The 23910-nt window shown below is 40.7% G+C and overlaps 1 protein-coding gene across 2 annotated transcripts in view; it reads left to right on the forward strand.

Annotated features, from left to right (window-relative positions):
• Positions 1–20331, forward strand: part of LOC127377737 (plexin-A1-like) — a 260122-nt gene extending 239791 nt beyond the window's left edge. For both annotated transcript variants that reach the window (XM_051425882.1, XM_051425883.1), the window contains exons 25-33: positions 1431–1577; positions 2188–2347; positions 3491–3594; positions 3682–3778; positions 6054–6244; positions 8530–8699; positions 9883–10095; positions 12267–12417; positions 14205–20331. In XM_051425882.1, the coding sequence (XP_051281842.1) occupies positions 1431–1577; positions 2188–2347; positions 3491–3594; positions 3682–3778; positions 6054–6244; positions 8530–8699; positions 9883–10095; positions 12267–12417; positions 14205–14300 (1329 nt within the window). In that variant the 3' untranslated portion in view covers positions 14301–20331. The remainder of the gene's footprint in view (positions 1–1430; positions 1578–2187; positions 2348–3490; positions 3595–3681; positions 3779–6053; positions 6245–8529; positions 8700–9882; positions 10096–12266; positions 12418–14204) is intronic.
• The last annotated feature ends 3579 nt before the right edge of the window (positions 20332–23910 follow it).

Here is a 23910-nt window from a genome sequence, read left to right on the forward strand (position 1 = left end):
TGAAATGGATTTAAGTATCAAACCACAAGTAAAAGATATTAATAAGACGTAAATTATCCACTGCATCAACACATTTCACCCATTTGTCTGCGTTTACAGGTGGTGTCCGGGCCTAAAACCCACAAAGGAGAACTGCTGCGAAGTGGTTTTGTTTTGGTATGCCAAGAGACCAAGCAGAATCTTATCAACCAAAATTTTACACACATCTCACATATTGCCTTAGGAACGGCCATGAATTTGTTAAAGAATGTCATGAATAGTTTAACTAAAGTGGAAGATTTCTGCCACTAGACACAGACAGGGATATTTGCTAAGGGTTTGCAGCCCTTTTTCAGTCAAAGGAATTTGTCCTTATTTACTAAAAGACCACACTGAGGTTTTGTGCTGATAGATGGAGGAAACACACAGCTAAAAAGTGTATATTTGGTCTCATGCAACAGATTTGAAGGTGTTTCTGTTCAGAGGCACAAAATGTGGGAGGAGGGAATGGAAATTAATACTAAGCTTGCAACACCTGATTCATCACCGGAATACTGACTGCTGCTGCAGAGAAAGTTTAGTCTGAAATGTTAACATCTGGGAAAAGGAGGTGTAAAATCTGCCGTTTTAATGACGCATAAGGAAGATGTTACATGTGTTTTGCTGAGCTCTCTGCACACCATTTTACCACAGTGGCCACCTGCTTATATCCTGACTTTAAATGTTTCACTGCAGTCCAGTGTGATATGATTGAAGCAGCCTGCAATACTTTAAGTAGACAGTCATAACTGTTCAATTCAAACTGTTTCAAAAATTACTTTGCACGTGATTGAATCATCTTTCACAGTCTATCATGGCCAAGTCAGATCAATGATCCATATTACGTAGTCTAACTCTACATTATTTGAATAATTCTTTGCTCTTCTTTCATGAAGAACTACTCTCCAGTTCTGATGGAACTGATGCCAGCAGCATCCACGCTAACCTCTTTATCAGCCACCATTGTTGTTTTCAAGCTAACAGTAACACTTCGCACACACACACCATCACACATACCTAGTGTTAAACCATCCATAGTTCATGTCCCGGTTGTCAGTGGTTCCTCAAAGGAAGCTGACTGGTCCGAGCCGCTGTGGTTTGGATTCTCACGTAATCTTGTGATTATTATTAGAAAAAGCAGATCTGGATATGGACTATACTGTATTTTAGCACTTTTTTACTGTATTTTCCCCGAAGAGAGAGCCAGAACCAGAAGAGAGTATAAGGTGATTCATGGGGTGAAAAAAACTAAAATGCTATTTGTTTTTAGGATTTTCTCTAATCTTTGTTTTTCTTGTGAATTACTGGACAGGTTTCCCTCCTCAGGCCTCTAACTGTTGTTCAAATGAAATTGTTCAAAGACTCGGTTGAACTGCTGGCAACGCCTCTCTTTCTGTCTTCCTCCTCACCAGGAGTGTGCCGGGGAGCCTCTGTTCATGCTTTACTGTGCCATCAAGCAGCAGATGGAGAAGGGACCCATAGACGCCATCACAGGAGAAGCCCGCTACTCCCTCAGCGAGGACAAGCTCATCAGGCAGCAGATTGACTACAAAACACTGGTCAGTAAACCTATTGTCTTGAGGCTCATCTGCTTTGGTCTGAGTCACTTGATGGGTTGTTAAGCTTTAGTCACATTTAACAATGATGAAGATTTTAAAGCAAACTAACTGATCAGCAGCTGAAATGTGGCAGCCGCCTGTTTGCTTAATTGGTCAGGAGTCTGCTGTGGGGAAGGATTTCTTCCAGGGTAAACATGGAGCTTCAGCATCAGTTGTGTTTGGAAGGAGAACGTGATCTGGCCATGAACCGACACGACTACGGGCCAGCGTTAATCACATTCTCTCTCCAAACAAAGCACTTCAAGTTTGGATTGGAAACATACACACAAAGCTACTTGTCCGTAGGATCTGCTACAGTTGTTTTGTGCGTAAGTGCGAAAGCTGAGTTATTATAGCCCCTAACAGACTGAACAGTCTAGGAAAATGTCCAGGTTTTAAAATAGTTGCTGCAAACAAACTAGGTGTGAAGATGCTGTCGGGTACATTCAAATGCACCTGAACAATCATCCAAACATCTCACTAGTTGGCTCTGTTCTTGCAGTGTTTCTGACTAAGCCTAATTTCTTTTGTCTGTTTCCATTTCCCTTTGTTTCCTTTGTTTTTCTGCCAGACGCTGCACTGTGTAAACCCAGAGAATGAGAATGCCCCCGAGGTGACGGTCAAGTGTCTGAACTGTGACACTATCACACAGGTCAAAGAGAAGCTGCTGGATGCTGTGTACAAGGGCAGCCCCTATTCACAGAGGCCCAAGGCTTCTGATATGGACCTGGGTAAGATGTAGAGTACTGCATATTCTAACTGTATCAGACATGAGCACAGGTGTGATTAGAGTGGGCAAGAGAGCTCAGCGCACTACAGCTTAAAGCCCCGTTTTAGCTTGAACACACCCCCTTCACATATTGAACCATTTATTTAAATTCAAAGAGCGAGGTTTAATCCAATTACATAAGCCACTAGCTGACATTAGTGAAGCTTCAGCAAATACAGCGGAGGTAACAGAAAGGAATTAAATACTTTTCATTATAAATTAATACGCTCAGTATCAAACTACAACTCCAAACTCTCTACATCAACAGGAATTGATTTCTGTTGGTATGTTTTGACAGGGGGGCATTTCCTGTCTTGTACTTCCTGGGCAGTTTTGGGTTTTTTTTTGTTCTATGGAAAACGGCTAAAAACTGAAAAAAACACTGTAGACTGTCACCAGAATCAGTTAATAGTATAATTATACCTGCATTAATACAAACATATGGTGGGGCCCCGTAAAACCAACACATTCAGCTAAAAGATGCTAAAACGCTCAGTGTAGCTGAGCGGAACTGCAGAGGTGGTGGTAATTACTTGTGCGTTAATTGTGCTGATTTTAAAACATTGGTTGGCACAGCTTTAAAGGACCTGTGGGTAGAATTTAGTGGAATACTGCTTGCCTTCCAAGCGTGTAGGAACAGTGTCTTCAAAACTCACAAAATACGCAAAAGGCCCTCTTTCTTGGTTTGTCCAGTCTGGGCTACTATAGAAACAATTCAGGGATCAGGGGTCAGCAGTTTTAGGCATGTGTGCCACCATTGGCATGCAGTAGCTTAGCCAATGTCAAACTAGCAGTAGGTGTGCAAGAGAGTTTGAAGTGCCCTCTCATCCACATCAACCAAATTGTCTCTTTCACAGCTATTGGCAGCTGCACTCCCTGTCTTATTTAGGGACCAGTTTGTAGGATTTAGTGACATCTAGCGGTGAAGTTGATATATTTAATTTAATAAAATAACTAATAAATAACCTCCTAAATGTTACACACTGGACCCTTAAGTGACTACCCTTTAAGAGTGAGAAAGTAAATTGAGAAAAACACTATGCGGCAACACATCCTCAGAGTACTTGTGTTCTTGGCTCTAAACCTCTGTTCCCTCTCTCCGAAGAATGGCGTCAAGGTCGGATGGCCAGAATCATTCTGCAAGATGAAGATGTCACAACTAAGATCGACAATGACTGGAAGAGACTCAACACGCTGGCTCACTATCAGGTACACACAGAGCAGGCACAAGCAAGAGTCGACAGTAAAGTCACATTCATACACTGAGGGTTTTGGTGTGTGTGTTTTAATGTGCAGGTAACAGATGGTTCAGTGATCGCGCTGGTGCCAAAGCAGAACTCTGCCTATAACATCTCCAACTCTTCCACCTTCACCAAGAGCCTCAGTAGATACGGTAAGATTCCCAATCTCCATTTGACGTGATCCCATTTTAGATGTTCCGTCAAGGATTCCCATCTCTCCAACTGCCTACCTCCCTCCACACCCTCTAACTCTTTCATTCGCTCTTTCTCTTTGTTTATCGTGGCTATGATTGGGCTCCATTGTTGTTGTGTTTTTCACCTCCCTCCGAGTGAATGGCAATCCTTTTTATCCGTTGCTATCAGCCCAGGCCAAGGCCATTCCACGGCTATTTCCAAGCAGTCCGCAAATGACAGGCATTAAAGTAGACACCTCGATCCCCAGCTGACGGAGTGAGAGAGAAAGAGAAAGACAGAGGACACCTGGCAGTCAGGGATAGACCTGGCATCAATATGGTTTACCTACCTATGGTTTATCTTGTTGAAGCTGTGTATTACACACTTTGACCATAAGGAAAATAGACATGACTCTATTTGAGTTGTTATCCAATGAGGGCCGATTCTGAAGACAATTATAGTAGCTGAAAATAGCAGGAGAGTGAGACCTCTGCTTTTTGCTCTAACCCAGTCATCAGATAGCGAAGTGGTGGTCTTTAGCAAAATAGGTAATATTCTATTTTCCAGACTGTTTGACTCACCAGAGAGGTCAGTACGATGACAGTGTGTGTTTAAAGGTGCCCATTTACACCACTCCCCGGAAGGTATGGACATTTATTCAAACCGTCAGTAACTTTTTAAATCTTTGCCTACTTTGGGGCTGCGCAAAATAACCTGTAAATACAAGACTGACATATTGTCATGTGAAAAGGTATTACTGTAGGAAACAGTTGCCATATTTACACATATAGTGCATATGGAGTAACATTAGCATTTGTGTGGACTTGTGTTCCTGGCCAGCCGATAATGAATATTCACTCCCTGCAGAGCTCTGTTTGGCTCTCCACCAACTCCTGAGAAACAAATTATGGCTCTATAGCTTCTAAATACTCCACTATGTTCACCAGCTAGTTGCTGCTTTTGGTTGTCTGCTGTTCGGTTCTGGACATGTAGCATACAATAATTGTTAGAACTTTTCAGTAGCTGCCTGCTGAAGCCAAAATGACACTGCAATGACAGCGGTAAAATGGTAAAATTAAACCAAAAGAGTGGCTATAGTGTAATAATAGTCACATCTAACAACAAATACCTGATATGCTGATTGATTAGTCTTGACTTGAATAAGAACAGAAAGCTCTAAATCAGTGCCTCACACAACACTTCCACTGTATTGGATGAGTGAAGAGATAATGTCGTCGGCATTAAATTTCTAAAATCAAAGGTCTCTTTTTCATGATCATCTCATCTTGCTTTAATACACAGCTGCAGCTATTTTGATTCACAGCGAATACATTTAAATAATGTGTTTTCATGTTCGTATTTGCTTTATGGTTTAATTGTGTGGGTGTGTGCTCGTGCATAAATGTGTGTGAGTGTAGGAGTGTGTTTATGAGCACGGGTAAATGTTGACCACCAGTGGCCATGATGGGTTTGGAATCAAAGCCACTCAGCACCCTGCTGGCAAAAGCAACAACAGCACTAGACACCACCCCACTCAGCCTCTTTCACTTTTCTATCCCGTGCTCTCCCATTACTCTCCATTTCACCCCTCTCTCTCCTGACCTTTTTGTCTCTCTGTCCATTTAGCACACCCACCCCCCTTTCCTGTCATCTCCCCCACATTCTCTCCTCTCCTCTCCACATTTTTGCCAAACATAAAGGGATTGCAACGTGCATCAGCAGCTCTCCTCTCTTTTATCTCTCTACCTCTTCTATCCATCCTTCCTCCCCAGGAGTAACAGCTACTCAGCATATAGTCCTGTCCCCTTTGTGCACCTCACCTCCCTGGTTGCTCCCCTCTCCATCCTAAATGGAACAGTCGTAGATATGCATCTCCTTGCTTCGCTCTAATCAACTTTGACACTCACGTCATGAATAATGAAACAGATATAGATGATAGAGAAAAGTGGAGGGGGAGTATGAGTCACAGGCTGTAAAAGAGAGGGAAAACTTAAAGAAATACACTGAGTTGTGGGTGATTTTTGGTTTATTAGTTGACTTACCTGTAAGGTAATGAGAATCTACATGCTTTTAGTTATGTGGTACAACCTGCGAAAGGAAGAATAATTGGCTGCAGTAATTGCTGGTTTCTGAAAATCTGAAAATGAGCTCTAGTAGGTGAAACCAGCCTTTTTTTGATTTCTGAATTACAAGGTTTCTAACACAAGCTGACATGGTTCTTCAAATAATTCAGTCTTTTGTTCCTGACTGTAGAGAGCATGCTGAGGACAGCCAGTAGTCCAGACAGCCTACGATCCAGAACACCCATGATAACCCCTGACCTGGAGAGTGGAACTAAACTGTGGCATCTGGTGAAGAACCATGACCACTCGGACCAGAGGGAGGGCGACCGAGGCAGCAAGATGGTCTCTGAGATCTACCTGACCAGGCTGCTGGCTACAAAAGTAAGACACAGAACCAGTGTTCTAAAAGTTTATTCCAGCCAGGGTGAAAGAAACCTCTTAAACAGCACTTAGAATCATTTGGGGGCAGTAAAACTCACCACTGAAACTCAGACTAATGGAATCTTTTCAGCATTATCAGCTCTTTAAGGCAGAGTGATCCACCTCACCTATTTAATGGTAGAGGAAACTACACTATACACAGAGTCTGCTGCTTATTGAGGAGACTAAAAATGTATTAGATCTCTTAATAAAAATGTTATGCATTCCTAAATCAGGTAAATGTACATACATTTGACATTTGCAGTTATTCATTTGACGCTTTTGTCCAAAGTGACACACAAATGAGGTACAATCCAAGCCACAGTAGATCAAGGAAATGCCTAGAGCAAAAACATCCAAATTCCAAAGAAATTCCAAGACAGCAAGGACAGAGAGCAGGGTGTCATAGCATAGCAATGGTAAGAAAAAACATGACCAGACCAAGGGTGGTGGTGTATAATGACAGGTGAAGAGGACCAAGCCCCGATCCTTGTGGTACCCCAGTGAAAAGAAAACAACTTCTCCTCTTCCCATGCTAAATGATTGCCCTATAACTGACAGCAGTGCAGTTTGAGTGGAATGACCACTCTTGAAATCACACTGGTTTGGTTTGTGAGAGGAAATGGCAGACTTGGGCAAAAACTGTACACCCTACAAGTTTGGATAGAAAGTTTAGTAGTGCGATTAACCTGCCTCCAGTTTTGCTTGAGATGGGTTTAGAGTCGGCTTTCTCAAAGGTAGTGAAGCATTTATATTGTGCTCGACCATAGGAATGTTGTGGGTGAGATTGGTTGGAAGATTATATTGTATTGAAGTATATGTTCACCATTGATGATGGAACTTTATACATTTTTTTATTAATTTATCCAAATTATATTGGTTACCAGTGTGAGAAAGGGCCCATTGTATACACAAATACACCCCACCCCCCACATACGGGATAAACAGACCCATAACAATTCCCTCCATCTTGGAACCTTGCAGTATGAGCCAATCCAGCTGTCTTTCCTTTCCTCCTTCAGTGTCTCTCAGTTTACCATCTCTTTCCTAATTGTAAGGGGGGGATATAGCAATGGGCAGCAGTTTCAAGAGGGCCAGCTTTTCAATTTCCACTGGTAATAAGAAAAAACAGATTAATAAAAGGTGGACTTGTGGTGCAGAGTGCGGGGAGGCAGATACAGGAGGTGTCAGGAGACAGGTAATTTGTTGAGGGATTGAAGATTTGGCTATGCATGATGAAAAAAACAGAGAGGCAAATGCAATTGAGAAGCTCATCTTGTCCTTGTCTCTCCATGGCTGTCTTTCTGTGTCTGCCCGGGCGTTTCGTCTATGCAGATCTCAGTACCTCGATCCGCGACTGGGACAGAATTCATTCCTGTTCCATTTCACAACGGCTGACTAAATACGATCCCCAAACATTTCTGCGGTAATAGATTCTGCCAGATGGAGAAGTCTGGGAAACAAATGTGTTGTTAGGGAAATTCATTTAGCTACATTTGATGTAATTATGTTGAAGCACTGTCATTGGAGGGAAGCACCATCCAAATCCAAGAGCTGGGCTTCCTGTTTGTGATTCTGTCACAGTCACAGAGCCAGAGTTATCACTGTGATTCCCAGCGGGGCCATTCATACTAAAAATGTACACACTTATGGACCATTCTGGTGCTGTGGATACAGGTTGGGGGGAAATGACACAACACAGTGAAACTGCATTTATTGTTATTCTCTACGTTCTCTGAGTTTTCACAAGATTTTCTTCTCCTCTAATTAACAGGTAGATTTGAAACTAATGTTTTTGGGGTGGTGTCCTTGAGGGGTGGTGTTGGGTGGTTGATCATGAGTAGCAGCACAAAAATGCTCAACACATGAAGGCCTAAATCAATATAAGTAATAAAAAAACCTATGAACACAAAGGTCAAAGCAAGTTACAATAATAAGGCAAAATTACCTGTATTAAAATGACAACCCCACAAAATGCTTGTCAGACATGAGATCAAATAAAGATAAAGAACAATGAAATTAAATTATGACCCATCCTAACCAACCAACACGGATTACAAAATAAAATCAAACACAACCAAACACAAAATCATTACCATATTACAACTATTAAGAGTAACAGTTAAAAAATACATTCAAACAACAACATAAAAACAAACTAGGATTAAAATTAAATAAAATTTACAATTTAAGTCCTACTGACAAAAATGTATTGTGTTTTTTCCGTCCCTGTCCTTCCCTTTCAGGGTACGTTACAGAAGTTTGTGGATGACCTGTTTGAGACCATCTTCAGCACAGCCCACAGAGGAAGCGCACTGCCACTGGCCATCAAGTACATGTTTGACTTCCTGGACGAGCAGGCCGACAAACACTCTATCACAGATTACGACGTACGACATACCTGGAAGAGCAACTGGTAAGTGAGGGAGTTGAAAAATTCATCACCGCGGCTCTACAGTATTAATGGACCTGGATACAGTGTTCCAGAATTTCACCTTTAGATCTCCAGGCTTCTTCACTTTTGGTCCATGTATTTGCATTAGAGTCTCTCCCTGGCTGAGCCTAGCTGACTGGCCATGCATATGAATAATTCATATAACATAGTGTGTAAATAGATATTTGGTGGATTTTATGTGTATATATTTAAGTCATTTTTAAACCAAAAACATTGCCTGAGGATTTGTTGCTGTTCTTTGTCTTATGTGATAGTAAACCTAATATTTGGGGATGCTGGTTGGCCAAAATGGTAAATTGGATGATGTCACTTTGGACCTTTTTCACTAAAGTTTGACATTTTACTGACTAAACAAATTATTGATTATTCAAGAAAATAATCAAATGTACATAAAAAAAATATTTGGACCCCTATATTGGACCTAATAGTTCAAATTGTGATGGTTCAAAGACTAAAATTTGAATGTGTTTTTCATAGTTTTGACATGTGTTTCTTTTATATTGGATGTATTGCGCAAAAAGTTTATCTGAACCAGATGACTGGTTATTTTTCCAAAATCGCTGTGTTCCTATGGGGCTGGGTAATTACTTATGGACAATAGAATTACTTTTCAAATTTAAATAGCCTTGTAATTGGGTCTGTTATGTAACAGGACATAATGTTATCGGTAATTGTATATAACCCATCTGCAAATGTCTGGAAAGTACATAGCTTTGTGAACAACACTGCATACCAAAGTCATTAAATCAATAAATCCAGGTCTGCAAAATGCATGCAATATTAAACTGGTTGCTGTGTCGGATGTTTAGCCATAATTTACTGGATGATTTAATAACATCTTGAGACTAGCATTGCGTTTAGTTAGTATTTGGTGTATCTTTTTTATTAAAGTTCTCACCAACTACATTTTCTACTAGTCAGCTGCTACACGGCTTTAATGCACACAATGCACTAATCAGACCTGAAAATGAATTAGTGTAATATGTAGAATAGTGAAATAAGCAACTGAAGCAAAACACTCACTCACTTTTGACTGATGGATGCATGATGCATTTGCATGAGGACAGGACATCGCCAAGTTACATTTAATCAAATACAGGTTCATGTTTACTCAAACAATGTCTATTCTGTATTCCCTCTCCAGTCTTCCTCTGCGGTTCTGGGTGAATGTCATCAAGAACCCCCAGTTTGTGTTTGACATCCATAAGAACAGTATCACAGACGCCTGTCTGTCTGTGGTGGCCCAGACCTTCATGGACTCCTGTTCAACGTCAGAACACAAACTAGGAAAAGACTCGCCTTCAAATAAACTTCTCTACGCTAAAGACATCCCCAACTACAAGAACTGGGTAGAGAGGTAAGTCCGAGTTGAACCTGGACAAACTGACACTCAAATCGACTATATTAAAGTAGAAAAAAACAGTACATCCACAGTTGTATGTGAAAAGGTTCCATACAAGTTCTTGGAAGCTGGAAATTTTTAATAAACTGTAAACCTGTCTTTAAAGAAGGAGGTAGAGGTGTAGGTGGAATGATGAGATCAAAGTTAATTACACTTCTAAACTGCTAAGCTAAAAACAACTGTAAGATTACAAGAACATAATAGGTATATCTGGTACTTGCATTTAAAGCATTTGAGTGAAGTCATAGGAGTAGATAGTTGGATTAAATTAGTGCAAAGAAATCATGTACTACAATTACAGCAACCTTGCTCCAGGCCTATGAATATGAAACACAACGTTCTCACAGTGCAGAAAGTCGCATAATACAAGTCCTGTCTGTGACATTTTAAACTTGTCTTGTGAATTTAGGTCCGAGACAAAAAACAATCCCTTTGATTTTCAAATCCACTTCAGCTGTAAAGAAGAAAGTGATGTAAGAAAACACACAGGTGAAAGGGAGATTTGAAGCAACTGTTTGCCATCTCTCTGCAAATGGAGGCTCACTGAAAAACGTCCTTTGGTTCACCCTTCATCTTTTATTCAGCTCCAGAATGTTTAACTAAACTTGCGATAAGTTATGCACCACCGACGCTTGCCACAGTCGTTGTTTCTGCTTTTGGGGAAGAGTCCAATAGTCTCTAAGCAGCTTTGTTTGGCAATGTGCATTGTAGCTTCTTCCACAGCATACATTGCTGTCGTTAAGAGACGATGAAAGAGTCGTGATTTTTTTACCCTGATTGCCAAAATATCATGTTTACAGGACAGAGAATAACAACTACTGATGATAAAAATGATGAATAAAATGAACTAATTAGATTAAACTATGTTAGTTAAAAAACAAACTCCATTGTGCATTCTTCCCTGTCTTCTGCTGCCGCAGCACTCTGGAACTGAAACAGAAGAGCAGACAATTATCCTGGCACAAAGTCCATTTCTTTATTTCAAGCAACATACTTGAATGTGCTACAGTAAGTCCTAAGGCTTGCAGAGTATTTGGAGGCAGTATGAGATAAGGATTTATAGGTGATGTTTAATTGGGTGCAGTTAAACCTTGTTTCCATTATGCCTCCTAACCCACACTCAACCCCAGCCTGCCCTGCTGCAGTAAACCTTGAGATAGTTGAGATATAGATTCTGCGAACAGGTCCCGGTGCATCTCAATATTGTGATATATTCCTAATATACTGCATTGTGTGTTTTCTGCCTGCCTCGCTTTCAATGGACTTTTTGCTCTTCGGATGCAGCCAACAATACTGAATCGATAATGTGAAGGTTGTTGTTGGTCTGACAGCATGGACCTCAAAAGGTGCAAGTTAACGCTCAGTCATCATTAGAGACTGTACAAAAATTATTGGGAGGGTGGTCGAATCTATTCTAATTTTTTTTTATTTACTTATTTTAAAGGTTCTCCTCTGCATTATTAATATTTTCTTTTGACTCTCCCCTTGACCTAGAAAATAACCGCAATACCATCCACCTAAATTCTCAAAATAATATATCTATTTTTGAATAAAGGGGAATGGACACAAGCAAGAGCTCTGACGGACTTGAGCACAGTATTTGCACCTTAGAGTCAAAATAATACAAATGTATATGAATTATATTAGATGATACTGTAGTCCAATAAACCCAGTTCCCAACCTTCTTCCTTAAGGGACTTCTGTCATTGAGTAAAATGATGACCCCTGACTGAAAAACAAAAACAAAAAATACGTAACAGCCACTCTTTTCTGACTCCCCTCTTCCCGCCTTATAATTTTCCTACACTTCCTTAGTTTTCAAGTAGAAAAAACGTACACATTTGCTATTATGACACACAGTCCCCTCCTCTTCAGCTGTTTTTGGCAATAATGTCCCTCACGTGTCCATTTGTCCTATTAAAGTGTCCTTGAGCATGATACTGAAACATCACCTAAATACTGAACATGAAAATATGAACTGCATCAGTTCCCCAGTGAGAAGACTGGCCACCAGCTGCCACTGTTTGCATTCAGAATATTTAACAACCAGTAAGTCTTGCTGGCTGTAAGTCAAGTTTTGGATGGAATACAAATATGTGCAAAACTCTGCCCAATCTCTCCTCTAGGTATTATTCCGATATCTCCCGTATGCCAGCCATCAGCGATCAGGACATGAGTGCCTACCTAGCAGAGCAGTCCCGCCTGCACCTCAGCCAGTTCAACAGTATGTCTGCGCTGCACGAGATCTACTCCTACATCACCAAATACAAAGATGAGGTGAGCTCCCTCTTGATGTGGAATAGAATCAAATAGAATGGAAAAGAGTGTTGTAATGACTGGGTAGCAGTGTGTGCTGTGTCATTTCCCCCTTTACTTGTTTTGACGAATACCATGAGGTCATTTTAATTCAATTATACTGATAAGCAGTCCACATCGGCACAGGCTGGAAGGTATTATCACCATTAGGATGCACATTAAGGCATGAGCTTATGAAGCTAATGGAGCTTCATTAAATTTATGTGATTTTTCCCAAAGACCTGCATGTACAGTATTTTGTATAAACTAGGCCTGTGTGTGTGTGTGTGTGTGTGTGTGTGTGTGTGTGTGTGTGTGTGTGTGTGTGTGTGTCTGTCTGTCTGTCTCTCTGTCTGTGCAAACTTGTATACGTACCCAACAGTGGACCTCACTGTCATTACACATTTAACACCACAGCAGGTCCCTTTTTTGTCAACCTTTAAATCATGCTAAAATCATGTCTAAAACCCTAACCCTCTCGGCAATTTCTTTGAAACAGTTTGCACATCAATCACAGCAATATAATGATAAATAATCTTTCTATTTTTGTGTCTTCAAAATGACTAGAAACAGAGTTCAAGTTAGTGTAGACCATTGGTCCACTGTTGGCAATGTAGGCATGTACGTGTGTTTAAACTTTTAAAGGAATATGCATTCATGCTGACAGTTATATGAGGAGATTGATACCATGTTCATATCTGTCCTGTTAAAATCAGAGTGCAAAAAGAGCAGTTTGGGGGTTTAATTTTCTTGGCCAGGTGCATTGATTTCATCTGGCCACCTCACAGTGAAGACAGGACTTGTGGAAGTCATTGCTCCAGCCCAGAAAGGCAGTATATGGATGTACATAAAAACACTTTTTTTCAACACAAGATATTACATGTTCATTAGTTTGCATTTAGATCTGCTCGTTATTATACGTCTTCCTCTTCATTCCTTTAATTTTCTGCTCCCATTAGTCACCATGGTTTATATCGTCCTCTAGTTCCTGATGGACAACCACATGTCCTCGGCAACCTCCACTTTCCCCTACTTTATCATGCTTTCATGTGGTAAAAGATAAGTCGCCTCAGCCTCTTCCCCTCCCCTCCCTTCCCCTCCTTCCTCTAGCGCAACAGTATTACAGTAGTTATGCTGGCTGCTTGCAGCTGGCTCCATTCAAACCAATTGCTCCCCTTCATTACAGCCTATTATCCAGATGTAGACAGCTGCACGGTCCCAATCGCCTCTAACACATGCCCTGACCTTACACGCACATACATACACAAACACACAGACTGTACACTGCGGTGCTTAGCACAGTCACATACACATCCTAATGCAGATACACACATTAAACAAAATGATGTACCACAAAGACAAAATCACACATAAATACAGTCTTTTTGCGCTTACTGTACCAGCTCCTCCCTCCCTTGTTCATGTCACGCTTAATAAGACACCAACACATACCTTCCTGTACACACTCCCAGTGGCCATTAACATGCCATTATAGACATCCCACTGGCCCTCACATCTGCCCCGCCAACCCTGTCCATTTTGTCAGCCAATGTTTTCAGCATTAGTTTAAAATGTAATCACTAATGAGAAACCTGAAATTACCCCCAGAACGCTCTTTCTGTTGAAGAACCGGTGTATCTGTGCACAAGCAAAATTTAAGGTTAAGGAGCGTAAGAGAAGCACCCAGTGTGCCTCGCTTCATGCTATGATTGAAATTACAGTTTGAGGTGTGATGATATAGTGTAATCTTCCTCCATATTTGTGTCCAGATCCTGTCAGCGTTACAAAAGGACGAGCAGTCGCGCAGACAGCGGCTCCGTGGCAAGCTGGAGCAGGTCATCGACACCATGGCCCTGGCTAGCTGAGGACCGGCCAATCGCACGCCTGGGCTAGCAGAGAACTGGCCAACCAACACGCCTTCCCTGACAACCTTTGTGACATTTTGACCCTCGACGTTTGAAGTCTGTCGTTATCACCCTCACAAACAACAACGAACAGCAGCGGGAAAAGACTGCAAGGACACAAGCACCCAGCAGCAGCAGCACACTGGAGAGACAGCAGAGTTTGGAAGTATGGCCCCGTCGGCCGGGTTGGCTTTTTTTGTTCTCTGAGCCACCAACCCAGCCCCAAACAACCAAATCAAGCGCACCCTCAGCCTCAGACGATATGGACCTCAGCTCAGGAGAGCGTTTATTTTCATCAAGGCCCTCATCACATCTAGAGTCCTACGGAAGAAGCAGTTGGCCACAATCAGGACCAGTACATGCACAGTGGTGACCAAAAACTCCTCTAGCCAGATACAGAGCTGGAATGCTACGGGAAAGGCACAAGCCGCCAGTTAGTAGCTTTCCAAAGCTAAGACTATGGTTCAGACTGTGAACCAATAAAAATCCAGGATATATTACTGCGATACTTGATCCCTGTAAGGAGTTCTCTTTTCTGTTGCCGTCCTCCATAGGGAGGTCAGAGGTCAGGGACAGCTACAGAGCAGCAGCCATGATGCTGGTAGAGATTGTGCGTGTTGCTCAAAGACACTTCAGCAGTGTGAATACTTGGCATCACATAAGCTGCTGCCACTGCAGGGCAACCAGGAGGAAGGACTTTGCAGGGAAATTCTTCCTCCAGGACTGACTCTCCAACTCTCTATCAACAAGAACTCCACTGTAGTCTAACAAAGGATATTTTCAGTTTCATAACTCTGCATTTGATTTGTTATTGCATTTGATTCCATTTTTCCCTCCCAACTGCCTACTCTCCCCAGTGCTGTGCCACTTGTGTTACTGCTGAATTTGCACAACAAAGCTAAATCAAAAGAGAGAAGAGGATATATGAATATATATATATATATAGATATATAAATACAAACCTTTTGTTTTTAAAACAAATGAAACGTTGAAAAAAATGTTTTCCATTTTAATGTACAAAAGATACGTTTGAGAAGAGGATTTGATATTTCCAAGATGAAAACTTATGAAAACACAAGGAAAAAGTCGTCCTGTGCCATGTTTTACTTTGAATGTTGTTTAGTGCAAAGAGACTTCTTTTCGTTAGATGAAATGTGCTACGATAAAAATGTTGTCATACTTAGTGACTGAAAGTGAGAGTTTAAAAATAGGTAAATGGCAAAATTATATATATATTACAGACACTTTCTATATTTCATGAGGTCTTTGGGGCAGATGTGTGCTACATGTTTGGCTCTAAAGGTAGTCAAGAGACAAATGATGTCTGGAAGTCGCCTGTGAGCCAACCGACCTACAGTGCTTTTGTGTTTGTTTTTAGAGAAACCAAATACATCGAGGCCTGGTCAACTGATTTAGATGAGACAAAAGTCGTTTCTGTGGAAGCCAGCCTCATGCTGTGGTAGCAGACAACTATAGAGGCACTAGGCAGTCGTTTAAGTTGAACCCTGGCACACTGTGCTCTCGGTCTTGTTTTCTAGACTTTCCCTCTTGTCTAAAAAATTTCATAACGTGTGCCATCCAAAATGAAGGCCAGTTTTGGTGTGCAGAAGTTGAAACAGTATTGTTTAATTTTTTTGGCTTGTTTTCTAGTCTGCAGTAAAGGTGGTAAAGCTAATGGTTCCATTTTTGAAATGTGAATGTGGTTTATGAAAAAGATAATGAAATGTAGCTTGATTTATGTGAGTGTTTTTGTACCAGTTGAAGGCCTTTCTCTTTTTTCGTTTTGTGATTTTATAGGGGTGAAAAAAAAAAAAAACTAAAATGTTTTCCTTCCAGTATGTGCTGCTCCACATTAACTTGCAGTGCTTCAAAAAAATCAAACATGCATTCATAAACAAGACATTCCTTTCCCCTGTGACTGTAAAAAGGGTACAAAGCTAATAACAAAGGCTAGAAAATACAGAAAAAACATGTTCAACAAACCAGGGTAATATACTTTATGTGGTCGTCCATCCCGTAAGAGCTTGTTTTGAAATGTAGAGCACCCGACCAGATGCATCAACAGTCAGATCAGATGGATGAGTTCAAGAAAAGAACTCCTCTACTCATCCCTCTTGTCCCTGTTTGTTTTGATCTAGAAGAAAGCAGGTTAAAATCCATCAAGTGCACCTTTTAGAACAATACGACTTTAAAGGAAACAGTTACAGATGCCTCAAAATCATTTTCTTTTTCTTCCTTTTCAACAGCGCTTCCCTCAGATTTGTTTTCCCTGTGAGAGATGCCTCAAACCAGTCGACACTAGCTTCCTCTGGTTCAGTCCAGTTCAGATAGCAGAGCTTTGCAGGTGCATCAGGAACCTTAAAGGCCAGGGCTGTTGTGAAAGGCCTGGTAGGTTTCTTTCAAATTAAAAGTCTCTAAAACCTTCTGAGTTATCTTTTCGGTTGTCCAAGAGCCTTTACTAAGATACTCTGAGAGGAGGAAATTGAAAGATGTCAGTTATTTTAAACCTCAGTCTTACTTTCTTGAGTTTTTCTATCTTGGAGATGGATCATTGTGGTTGCAGGGAGTAATGCTCTTCAGTACAATCCAGTGGATCAAAGGTGAAACTCAAAATACTTTCAAGCACAGTCATAATCCATTTGCAATAAGACCTGCCCACACCGTTTTCCTTATTATCCATGGCCTCAGACATGCCAATATTGGAGTAGATGCTAATCCTAAACTAGCTGACACAAAGACATTTCAAGTCTTTGATGGCACATTCACATGCTTCAAGGATTTATTGTAAGTTTAAAAAGCCAATCGAAAAAAAAATACATATATGTACTGTACATGTTTAAATTACAATTACATGTACGATAAAGAGCTCTTTTTTTGGCATTGCTCCAACATGTTTTATGTGCTCGTTGTCACAGTTGCAAAATTGTTCAGCTAAAAATGAATATCTATAGGCAAGGGTGATTTAAAACAAAATGATCAGTTATATTCAAAGAAGACCAGCAGCTAGCAGACTAAATGTGTGAGCAACACTTACAAAGCACCAGATGGACCACTAACTGACATATCCCAAGTGATAATTGTTCAGTCACAGCTGTTTAACAGCAGGAATGAAAGTGTGACTCTTGCATTTGGTGCGACTGGTGAGTTTCAGTCACCTACGTTTGTGGTGAATTACACCTTAGCCCCTTTGGATTGTGTCCTTAAGCAGTAATCTAAGTCACATGCTTATGAAATGTTACATTAAAATAACCTGAATTATTTATTTCATGGCACAGTGTTGACTATGAGGCATTGCTAGGTACTAGCCACATGGTAGCTGATGTTAGCTACTGAGATAAGGCTAACATTCTAGTCTAAAAATCAGAATGCTTAATAATTGAATGACTCCCAAGTATATTTAAATATAGAATTGAACATTGCATATTCTTTATTGTTGGGACATAAACATTCTGTCGTTGAAGCGTCTAAGACCTCCACCATGGCCGACAGTGACACTTCATGTAGAAAATATGGCAAACTTAGACCTGGTAACACACATTCTTCAGCAGATTTTTTGAGCCATCTCCCATGTCCATATCCTTCCACTTTGTCTGGGTGTTAACTATGATTTCAAATATAATTACCAGACCTAAAACAAACCTTATGCCACTCAACCAAACACATGTTGTTACTATCAGGTGAAAACTTGATTCTTCTTCCTTGATCTTTCTTGATAGATTTCGGGTTTTTCTGTTTTCTGACAGCATAAATATGTGTCTGGACAGAATGAAACGTACTGTATGTGCTTCAATACTTGAACCACTGATCTACACAGGGTAAAACAACATACAGGGCGGCTGACCAAAGCTTAATTCATCCACATAAGGAGAACAGCTCCTTGAGAGATCACCTTTGATCCATCTGCTTTTCAGTTCTTCCACAAAATGATTTTAGCACTAATTTTAGTCATTTAAATACCCCCTCATTGAAGGTATTGAGTGTTAGTCTTTCTGATTGATGAATGGTGAAATTGAGGCATTGTTACTTCCATGAACATGCACTCATTAACACATTCTGCTCAGTATTAATGTTTGAAACAGTCTGAGGATGTGGACCACTGCATTTATGTTTGACCGCTATTCACTTGCTCAATTGTTCTTTTGATGAAGACTTGTAAAGATGATTTTAGTGATGTGGAATGAGTAATGAGGTTTAGTTAGTGACCCCAAGGACCACTTTGTAGGGAGTGAGAAAAAAAAAAAAAAAACTTCTGTAAGATGGCGAGATAAGGCCCACTTGGTCTCTGGTGCTTTTGTTTCTTAGTTTTGCTTCTTGTTTTCTGCTTCACCACTTGTTGGGGTAAAAGATGAAAAGACTTGGGCAAGGCAGAGGAAGCGCTTTGAAGGCCACGGTACCGCTTCATTTTCCATTCCGTTGCATCTGTGGCGTTCAACTTCCACATAGAAAAAGACAGTGATGAGAGAGGGAGGAGGGAGGAGGGTGGAGGGTGGAGTGAGAGAAGGAAAGAGGTGGAGGGAGAGATTCTCTCAACAATTGACTGACGCAGAGCTGTTCACTGTGCCTTGTCAGCCTCTTCCCATACTAAAAATTTGGTATTTTTACATACACCTAAAGGGTATGATCATAGGTACGTGTAAAAAAAAAAAAAAAAAAAGGACAAATAATTATATTTAAATATGCATTCTGACATCATCATTTAAGATGAAAAATAGTGCAATATTTTGTGAAACATGCTCATGAGAAGACTGAAACCAATCTCACGTCTGTGTGTTAAGTACTGAGCTCCAGTCAGGACATTTTTAGCATTGCTTAGCATGGAAAAGGTATGTACAAAGGGAATGGTGAAAATACACCTACTGACACCTCTAAAACTGACTAAATAACACTTTGTATCTAATTTATGTAACCTTACATGAGCAAAAATGTAAAAATATTTTGTGGTTTAATGCTGGAACTACTGTAGCTCATGCTGCACTCAAACACATAACTTCCCCTAGAATCATACATTATTTATATATTTTTACCTTTTTTGTTCATGTCACAAATTAAAACACACAACTTCCAGGTTGTTGGTAAGTATGGTCATTTCTTTTTCACTTAATGTGCTTCACTCATGCTTTCAGTCTTGCTAACCTGAGCTAAGCTAACTACGACTCCAGCTATGTACTCAACATACAGACATAAGAACCCTTGAAAACAAAGTGAAAAGGCCCATTTCTTATTTTGAAAAATGAGTGAAGCTAGACCAAGAAGACCGCTAACGTATCATAAAGACCGCAGAAAGAAGCTCACGTTACATTTTCATTGTTTTACTTTTGAACAGAACCAGGCTAGCTGTTTCCCTGTGTCTTTTTGCTACGCTAAGCTAACTGACTCTAGCTTCATATTTAGCATACGATTTAAGAGTGGTATCAATCTTCTCCTCTCACTCTCAGCAAGAAAGTGATTGAGGGCGTCCACCACCCCCCCAAAAAAAAAAAAAAAAAAAAAAAATGGTATATATGAAAGCCATTTGCAAATCTGTTTGGAAGTGTATGTTAAATGTACATATTTTTCAGTATGGGCTGCACCCTCCAACATGACACCTCCTCACCACCGCACAACCTTAATACTTCCCCTCATCTGCTACTTTTGATTCCCCCCCCAACAGCAACACTCAGAAGTTTCTCATCCCTCCAGTTCTCTCCAGCTTCCTCACCTGCAGTGTTCACTTTGATTAAAGTACATTTCAGAGAAGGAGCATAGGACATAAAATACCTTCACACACACAGATTAAAGAGGAGAGAGGTAGAAAGAAAAAAAAAAAATACCTTAAAGAGTTTTAATACTTTATGAATTCTGATACCTTTTTAAGAGTTTCAGACTTGAAGCTGCTGTGACAGGTTTTGGCTGTTTCACGCCCGTGTAAATATCCTGCTCTTTCCTATTTTGCAGATTTATTACGTGTAAATAGACACGCATCAAGGAGAGATTAAACATGTTTTTTGCTAAATCTGGCTTGTCTGATGTTTTCATTCCCCTTCCCTATCCCCATATACCCTCAAAGTTGTGGATTTGAAAGTTGTAACAAGTTTTAGGTTTATCTTAAGTTCACGTCACCACAAGAGAACTTGAAAGATCAAAAACAGCACATATGAGACTTAAATATTATTGTAGCTACAATGTGCCGTCTTCTGTTTGATTTCCCCTCTGTCTTTTCACATTGATGTTGATGAGGACTTTGACAAAGATAAGAAAGAAATAAGCATTGACTTTACAGACTTTACTGTCAGAAATCCCTTCCTGACGCGAGACAGGAAGATGCAAAGCTCAGCTTCAGGAGTACAATCACCCGTCCATATCCACTCACTTTTCCATCCATGTGAAAAGACTGAAATTGTCCCAGGGAGTGCCAGACCAGTGAATCCTTCAGACATGAGTGCTATGTCCCAGTAATGATGTGATAGAAAATGTGCTTCAGAATCTCTGTGTTCCATTGATTTTGCTTATACTGTAAATCTTTCGAAACAGGATAGATCATCATACATCTGAAATATACAGTACACCTGACACCAGGGTTCACTGGGTGCAGAAAATATTTTTGAAAAACAAACGGCTAGATACAATATGGATGGGTCGTAAATTAGGTGCTTCCTGACTCCCTGACTTTTATCTAGCGCCACCATCAGGATGTTGTCATTTTATTTATTTTTAATATAACAATTATTTAATGGATTGCCGTGACAATTGGTACAGATATCCATGATATCCAGAGGATAATCCTAATAACTTTGGTGATTTCCCTGGCATTTTATCTAGATCTTTTAGGCATTTTCTTTGGTTTAAGACCAAAAAAACAATAAACTAATCATATTCCTGTACTTTGTTTAGTGCTAATTAACAAATGTTACATTATACCTGTTAAATATAAAACATGGAGTTTTTAACTGGTTATGAAACAGTCTATATGACCTAATAAACAAACAAAACCATCATTGAGAAGCTATTTTTACATTGTTATTCTTAATGCCTACCACCAGGTCAGATTGGGTTGGATTGCTTTTTAAATGAATGAAATGAGCTGGTGGAATCATTACCATTTTTATCCACAGGGGTCCCTAGAATCGACAAAAAAGAAAAAAGTTCCTTGTTGCTGCTTTCAACACACTAACATGCTGACGTCAGCCTTTAGCTCACAGAGCTGCTAGAGTGAATGTACCTTCTTATTCCACGTTCATGTCATATTGGATTCTTGAGTCATCAGATGGCTTGAATGTTTTCTGGTCATTAACATGATTTCCATCTCTTCCAACTACCCAAAATGATGTGAACGTGCTATAAGGCTGTGTCCACAACCACACCCTATTTACAACATAGAGTGCTGCAGGAATGAGTCCTTAAACCTCAAAATGAGTTCACATTTTAGCACCTCCAGTTCCCTCGCCTCAATGTCAACAGGTTTTTGGTTAGATGACTGAAATAAGGTCTGTGGTTGACACAAGCTTTGATTTGTGCTGTGACATAAAAAACGTCAGCAAATACGCCGCCTTTGGATTTTGAAGCTTTTACTTGTCTTAAAAAAGGCGGTTGCCAACAAGTGGCTAAATGAGAATACAGAGGTTGTCGTCGACATTAGAACGCCAGCACGCCAATCACAGAGACTTATCTACTTCCTAATCCACCTTGCGTCACATTTTATATACTCTTGATGACGCACAATGACGTTGATTCCCAAGTTTACACATGTCCATACAGTGCTCACTATAGAGTAAACCACTGGGTGTATTATGATTTTAGACGGGGCTTTGGTGCTCTTTCTCCTCATCCTTCCTTTCAAGAGCAAATTATATCAAAACAGATCAAGTCCTTTTCTGTCCTCACGTCTCTCAGACCGTCCATTATGAGTTAGAAGATGTAACTTATAAAATGTGTCGAGCCCTCCCCTCGGGAACCAGAGGATTTGACAGGCAACCCATCAATCAAATTAAAAAGCCCATTACGAAAACATAAAGAGGAGAGATTCAGACCTCCGGAGAGAATCTGACCTGGATATCACAGACACCTCGTCTTTGTTCTGAATGGGATTGACCTCTCTTTATTATCCTGAGTGCTTTTTTTCATTCTTTCCTCCACCTGTGGGGCCATTTCCGACTCTGGCTCTTATTTCTTTCTCTGCATGGTGAGGTTTCAAGCTGGGGATGGAAGGAAGGCAGATTGTAGCATTTGTAATTATTTCCTTTTTCTTTTTTCCTCACCATAGTATCACTGAAACTCTTTTCCCCGCCCTCTACCTACTGCGGTCCTTTGGAGAAGCAGTCTGCATGAGTTTCCACAGGAGTTTCATTCCCATTCCTCTTCTTCTCTCCATCCTGTCCTTTAGTTTTCCTCTTGCATATTATTTGGATTCCTTGCTGTAGCACTTGTCACAGTAGGTAGAGCACAGCAGTGCTTGGATAACGCTACGGGTTGCACACACTCTCCCTTACAGCAGACACCACCTCCCATCGCCTGCAGCCTGTCTGTGTGGGTATGTGTTCAAATATCTCAGGGCATCAGATTACCATGTTTGAATTGTGCTTGTTGTGAAAAATCACTCTCCCTCTCCTTTATTTTCCTCTTCTCTGTTTTTCTACGCCTGGAGGCTTTTCTGGCGACTCAATCACCCCAACCACTCTCAACACAAACACTCGGCCGTCCTCTAAGATGCCCCGACACAGAATAAACGACAAAGTCACATTGGCTTTGGCCCCACACTGCCGACTCTCAGCTGGAGATTAAACTGCGATAAGAGTCCTCTGTTTCTTTAGAGGGGAGAGGAGGATAACAGAGGGGAGAGAGGGAAAAAAAAGATAAGAGAAAAAGCAACAAGAGGTAAAGAAGGGTCGAAGGGGGGGTGTCTAGAAAGGGAAAGCAGGGGAGAGAGTTGACTTTGGTTGTCTCGGAGGAGGCGGGCGGTTAATACTGCCTGGCTGAGATCTCGTTCATTCTGTCTTTATGAAGCCCCAATAAATGACGACCAGCAGGGGAAATAAGATGAGAGCGCAGAATCAGGGCAGCAGACAGAGTCACGTCTGCTCCCGCTGCTTCCTCTCTGTCAAAGCTGAATTAAGTGCAGTGCTAAATTGTGACTGTGTGGGTGCATGTCTGGATGCCCTTTAGAGCAAACAAAAAGTAAATGAACCTGCATAATTTAATCACTGATCCCTATAACATAATAGTTATTCAATCTATGTTTGCTGCTCTGAACCCCGGGATGTCCAACAGGTCTGCCAGGTGAAAGGGAAGCAATGGGTTGAGACATGGCTGATGTGTCTTAAGGAAGAGAAAAAATCCAAAGACGACCTCACATGTATGAAGACACTGTTTGATTGACGTCTGGAGAGAGAAACATCCAGCTGTGAGTGTGGAAGCCAGCGTGAAAGCCTACCTTTTGACACCAGAACTTCTGACTTGATTTAATTCAGTGGAAAAATCTTCCTCATCACTAGAAATATTTTTTTCCCCACAATAACCCAGGGTCATACCAAATTTCACTCGCCATCATGTGTAAACTGGTAACATTTGGAAAATTGTTGCTCCATTAAGAAGATAT

The sequence above is a fragment of the Dicentrarchus labrax genome, unplaced genomic scaffold, assembly GCF_905237075.1.
Source record: "Dicentrarchus labrax unplaced genomic scaffold, dlabrax2021, whole genome shotgun sequence".
Lineage (NCBI taxonomy): Eukaryota > Metazoa > Chordata > Actinopteri > Moronidae > Dicentrarchus > Dicentrarchus labrax.